The sequence below is a fragment of the Myxocyprinus asiaticus genome, chromosome 37 (assembly GCF_019703515.2).
Source record: "Myxocyprinus asiaticus isolate MX2 ecotype Aquarium Trade chromosome 37, UBuf_Myxa_2, whole genome shotgun sequence".
NCBI classification, from domain to species: domain Eukaryota; kingdom Metazoa; phylum Chordata; class Actinopteri; order Cypriniformes; family Catostomidae; genus Myxocyprinus; species Myxocyprinus asiaticus.
In genome coordinates this window covers 23,551,344-23,557,343 of record NC_059380.1, presented here as the reverse complement: position 1 = coordinate 23,557,343, position 6,000 = coordinate 23,551,344, and the positions used below count along the sequence as shown (strand labels likewise).

The window sequence follows — 6,000 nt, the reverse complement described above, 5'->3', positions numbered from 1 at the left end:
AAAATCATGCTAAGACATTTTTAAATTTTTAAGGGTGGACCTCTATGGGTGCGTGAAGGAACTGCAGGGTGTCCATGAACTGATATGTAAAACCTATAGAATTTTTAAAAATATTTTCTTTTCTTTTGCTGTGTATTAAAATATTTCTGTAATATTTTAATAGAGAAATTTGGTATCACTTTTATAATTTAAAACAGTCATTAACAAACAATCACAAAAGTTGTTTACTGATGAATCACATTAAAATTTGAATATACAATGGACCCAAAAAGTATTTGGACACTTATAATAATTATATTATATTATATTATATTATATTATATTATATTATATTATATTATATTATATTATATGTTTTGTTTCAGATTATGCTGTGAAGATCTGTATTGAAGCACTTTATTTGATTTAAAAAAATGCAATGTTAAGTTTAAAATTATTTGTTATATAAAATTTTTTTCATATGACCTTTTTGAAGATAAAATGGAATTAAACAAGAAAACATGAAATCCAGGCAAATTTAAACAGAAAACTTTGGGACTAGGTGTAAATAGCACCTGCCACACAGCGTGGCTATTTGCACTCCAATAGTCTAGTGGAAACACAAAAATTAAAGTCAAACTGCACCCTCAAGTGTCACTTTAATGGTGTAGAGTGTAGACAATGTGAATGTGTTTTTATCAAGCGGATGTCCCGAGTTCAATTTCCCTTTTTTCCCCATAATTTGTCCTGTCTCCACTGTTGATATTTCCTTTAATACTAATACTAATAAATAAAAATGAATCTAAAGTTTGATTTTCTTCAGTCTGGGAGATGAAAGAAAGGTTTGATCTGGGTAAAATTAACAATGGTTTTTACTATAGTAATATGCTGTTAATATAGTAGCCATGTTTAATTTTGTGGTTACTATATTTTTACTACAAAATACCATGGTGATACTATGGTTACTGTAGTAAAACCATGGTTAATTTTTGTATGGTAAGGTTAGAGTTAGGTTTTGGGCTAGGGGTTGGTGTAGGGTGTCTGTAGGACTCTGAATAAACACAATAAACACACTGCAGTGATGCCCCTATACTGTATGTTAGTATTTAATTAGGGGTGAAATAGTATCTGCCACTATTTGCACCGGGGTGCAAATAGCATCTATCTCTATTTATACTTAGTGCAAATTGCCAAAAATAAAACTGAGGGCCCTACCAAGGTGGTCAGCTTGCACTGTATTCACCAAAGGCCTGCACTGGTGTTCAGTTTCCTTTGGCAGTCCAAGGTGCACTGGCCCCACTAGCCCGGTCTTTAATCCAGCCCTAGTGTGCAAAAATCTATTTGGACTCTAAATCTCACTTAAAGGATAAAACTCCATATATGGTGAGAAGGTGAACTACAAGAAACAGAGACTTGTGAAGGAAGTGCAACACAGATTACACAAAGAGAAAAGTAAGATAAATAGACAACAAGAAAGGCAGAAGACAAAGAAAGAGAAGGCAAGGTCACCAGCTCTGCAGGCAGAGAGTGTTCCGTCCCAAGACAGATACGATGCCACAGACTATTAGTCAGTTCAGAGGACATGTCTGTGCATTGTAGAGGTGTCTGAGGAAGCTTTACAGAGGCATCAACCACGCCCTGAGGATCCAGGTTCAGTGACAGGCCCACTACATCTCCAAACTCTTTCCCTTGTTGCTTGGAGTTCTGGTAATAATGGGCAGACTAAAATGGCAAAAAAGACTTCTTTACACAAAAAGAGCTCTTCCAGGGACAAAAATCTGCCATGTACAGAATCCTAAATCCTATAATGATCAGCTAGGTCATGTGCAGTGTTGGGTGTAATCTGGTTACTTTTTAAGTCAAAAAGTAGTGACACATTACATTTTAAATTCTAGTAATCAGGTTACAGTTGCTGACTTTTAATTAATAATATTACTTTTAAGTAAATTACTTGGGTAACACATTTCTAAAATCATACAGTATTTATGTAGAATTTAAAACATAAATTACCTTCAAATGTCTGTCTTTTTAAGATTCTGTGACAGCTGAAGGGCATACGCCCCCTAATAAGTCATTGTAAAGGAGAAGCATGTGGTGTTGAGTGTGACTTGTGTGCGAAAGTGAACGAGGAGAAAATAGACTGAGCAAACCCCCCCTCCCCCCCAAAAAACAAAAACTTTTCTGAGAGAAGTGTTTTAAAAAGTACCTTAAAAGTAATAAGTAATGTGATTACTTTTTGATAAAGTATTCAGTAAAGTAATCTGGTCACAATTTTATGGAAGTAATTGGTAGCGGATTACTTTTAGTAACTTGTCCAACACTGGTCATGTGGCATGTGACAATGTCTCGTATTTTTTTTTTATGTTTATCCTGTCATACTGCATACTATTTTAATTACTTTAAAAAAAAAATCTAGAATGCAGTGTAGACTGCGCACTGTTTATTAAATAGTAAGACAGCAGGGGCATAGCAACCAATATAACTGGGGGAACATGTCCCCCTCACTTTTAGAAATAACTAAATTCGCTCTCCCCCTCCTCCCCACACTTTTTGAGAAATAATATTCACATTTTACGACGTTTATTTTGCTTAATCGTAATGCAGGGGGAAAAAAGTTTGTCTGTCGCCTAAAACGAAGCTTTAAGACCCTGCAGAAGTCTCTGCTAACTGATTATTTGAAAGTGGGCGGAACTAACTCAAAAGCAGTAATCCCATTGGCTAGCGCTCACATGTCACCATCTGCGTTTTGATTCAACAAATCAGTTTGGGTGAAGGCAGACAATGTGATTAATATTACTGAGCTCAACAGCCTGCCAGGCATTAGTGCAACAGACTGTTGACAGCTGTTGACAATATGCAATCTACCAAAGACAAGGCTTGAGCCATCTTTAATTATTTTAAGTCAACTCTGACTATTGTAAAGACATCTTTGACTATTGTAAGTAAATGTTGTTAAATAGATGAAAACATTTTACATTTTGGTCACTTTTAGCGAGTTCTTAATCTTGGACCTCTTTATTGTTAGTTTTTTCACTGAAACGCTGAATCACCAATAATGACTCATGCAACCAGCCAGGGAACAGACATTCAGGATTTCTTGCATGTGGTCATGTGTGTGACAACAATAATCTTATGTCATAGTATAGCCTACATCTTAACAATGATATTGTTTTTTGACTTTTCCATGTTTTTGTTTGGCCATTATGTTGAAATTAGATTAATGGTAATGGTAATGTTTGTGGCATATTTATTTTTTGGAAAAAAACAAACAAAAAAACGTCAGTGACCAAGTCAACAGTGTAGACAGAGAAGTGACACAAGCTTCTGAAACTGTTCTGGTGAGATCATATTTGGCACTTATGCTTTGATTCTTTGGTTCTGGCTGTCTGGACTGTTTGAAATATTTGACAGGAGTCATAAAAATATATGATAATTCTTCTGTTTAATATGAACATTTTCATTCATACATGGTTGCTACATTTCAGTTGTAATTATTAAAGATCTAAAATTAAAAAAATGCTGAGGTTCTTAAAAGTTAAGTTGATATGCTTTCAAATTATTTCACATATTCTAAAAAAAAAAAAAAATCACATATACTTTTCACATATTATCAAAAATGATTTAAAACTGTCATATTGTGAAGAGAGGCTGATGAGATTTAGAATGTGCCCCCCCCCCACCCCGCTTAAGATAGTATTCCATTCCAAACATAACTGTTGTCTTTGCACACCCCCTTTTTTGAGCACTCGCCTGTGTTCTTAAAAAAAAGTGTGGAATTGTTGCAGAACATCTATCTGTAAAATAAAAAACATTAAAAAAAATACTGTTAGGATCGTAACATCGAGAAGTTTATTTCTCTGGCATTTCAGTTAAAAATAATTTATATTTTGTGGAGCTAGAGAAGTCTCAAGTGGAAAACAATGTGACAGAATGTAGATTTATAGGACTTTACAAAGACTAGGGCAATTCTACAGCCCTGCTAACGTAAAACTCTCTTAAACGGTTGATGGGACACAGAGGTGTGTCGCACCCTAAAGAAGCACAGCGATTTAAACTGACAAGTCATCCATCTCTCCTTCACTCTCTTCTGTCCACCTCTATTCCTTTAACCCATCACAGATACTCATTCATCAATCCATCATTCTGTCACGACACAGCCATTGTTAAAGAGCACATTTCCAGTTCACAATAACATCTCTCAATAAAGAAAGCGGTTTGGTACTAGAATACATAAAGCATATATTACAAATCAAACCAAACAATTCAGCTTCATTTAGAATACAAGAGTAGTAGTCAATGAGATTAATCAGTAGAAGAAAAAAAACTTCCTTTTAGACACAAATTCATCTGTACAGTACAGGTCAGTGGTTCTCAACTGGTTGTGCTTCAGGACCCAGATTTTACATTGGACATCAAGTGACAACTCTACACAGTACAAAAATCATACAAAAGTAAACAAAAAATGTAAATAAAATCAAACATAGATTTATTTATTTTCATTTTTTACCAAGCAACTGCATAGGTCCAACAATATGCAAAATTATTACCATGACATAGACTGAACAGGAAAACTGAAAATGTTATAAACGCATTAACAACAGCAGAAGTGTGATTTACCAGCCTGACCTATGGAACAAACACTGAGCCACATAATATACTAGTATAATCTAGTGACAGATGATTTTGCTCCAAAATACAGTGGACGCAACAAAAAATGTATTAATTTATTTGTATTATTTTTTTATTTTTTATTATTTGGACCTATTAAGCCTATCGATAAGCCTATTTATTTCTGCTATTCTAACTATGCACTGTTAGTTGCATTTTTTTATTTGCATTTAGCACTGTTTTCGACCCTATCAAAATAGACCTATGACCAATTTTTGGGTTGCAACCTACCAGTTGAGAAACACAGGTAACAGTTAGGCTACACAATGCACATGTAACTTATGACAGATCTGTATATGTACATTTATACTGTGGGTTGAGTGCCAGCTAATTTTGAGGAGCTTTTAACTTTGACCTGATCTCTTGTTCAGGCTGAGCTCAGTTTATCTTGCAGTCCATGGGAGGATGAGAATGTGGATGTTATTATTATTATCTTTCTCATCAGTCATTCTTTCATTATCTCTCTATATACGATGTCAGATGGTGATGAAGGCTCCTTGGTCGCTGTTGGCTCTTTCCGGTTGCACGCAGCGGCCACGTCTTCGGGTCACCCTTCGCTTGCGGTGGAACTTGGCGTAACAGCGCAGACCTGAAAGAATTTAAAAAAGTCTAAAAAAATCAAATCTATAGATGTGATTTTTGCACTTTATAAAACCAAATATTAAACACTAAATGGATAGTTCACCCCAAAATATTTTTTTTTTACTCACCCTCATGTTGTTCCAAACCCATATGACTTTCATTATTTCGTGGAACACAAAAGGCTTGGTATATAGGAAACGTCATTGGTTCTCAAGTGACTCATGACCAATTTTCATCACCAAAACAATTTGCAAATTCTGGCGGAGGGGAAGATTTTCAGTCAATAACGACTTGTGTTTCTCACACAAAACTATCATAAAGCTTCAGAAGACTTGGAATAAAGCACACAAGTTGTATGGACTACTTTCATGATCCTTTTTAGTTTTTTTCTTTTTTTCTTTTCTTTTTTTTTTTTTTACTTTTTGTGTGTTAAAATGCACCTATTATAATTTTTAAACATGCCATTTTGTTTTAAAGGTCTCATACAATAGATTTACATGCATCCAAGGTCAAAAAACACTTTAATTTGCTCATAATTTAAACTGCAGCATTAACTTTTTTTCCCAGTTTCAAAAACGACTCCTTCAATGATCCATTCTAAAGGAATCATTCTAAACTCCTCCTTTCAGAGAGCCTACTCTGCTCTGATTGGTCAGATGTCCCAGTCTGTTGTGATTGGTCTACCGCTAACAGCACGTGGCGGAAAGGAAACGGCCACTACCATATCCGAGTTTCAGCTCCGTCTGAAAAAATGTCTGTTTTACCTTACCA

General features: G+C 34.9%; 1 protein-coding gene across 2 annotated transcripts in view; it reads right to left on the bottom strand.

Annotated features, from left to right (window-relative positions):
- Positions 1-3,420: 3,420 nt before the first annotated feature.
- Positions 3,421-6,000, bottom strand: part of draxina (dorsal inhibitory axon guidance protein a) — a 47,142-nt gene continuing 44,562 nt past the window's right edge. For both annotated transcript variants that reach the window (XM_051675380.1, XM_051675379.1), the window contains exon 7: positions 3,421-5,236. In XM_051675380.1, coding sequence (XP_051531340.1) covers positions 5,124-5,236 — 113 coding nt within the window. In that variant the 3' untranslated portion in view covers positions 3,421-5,123. The remainder of the gene's footprint in view (positions 5,237-6,000) is intronic.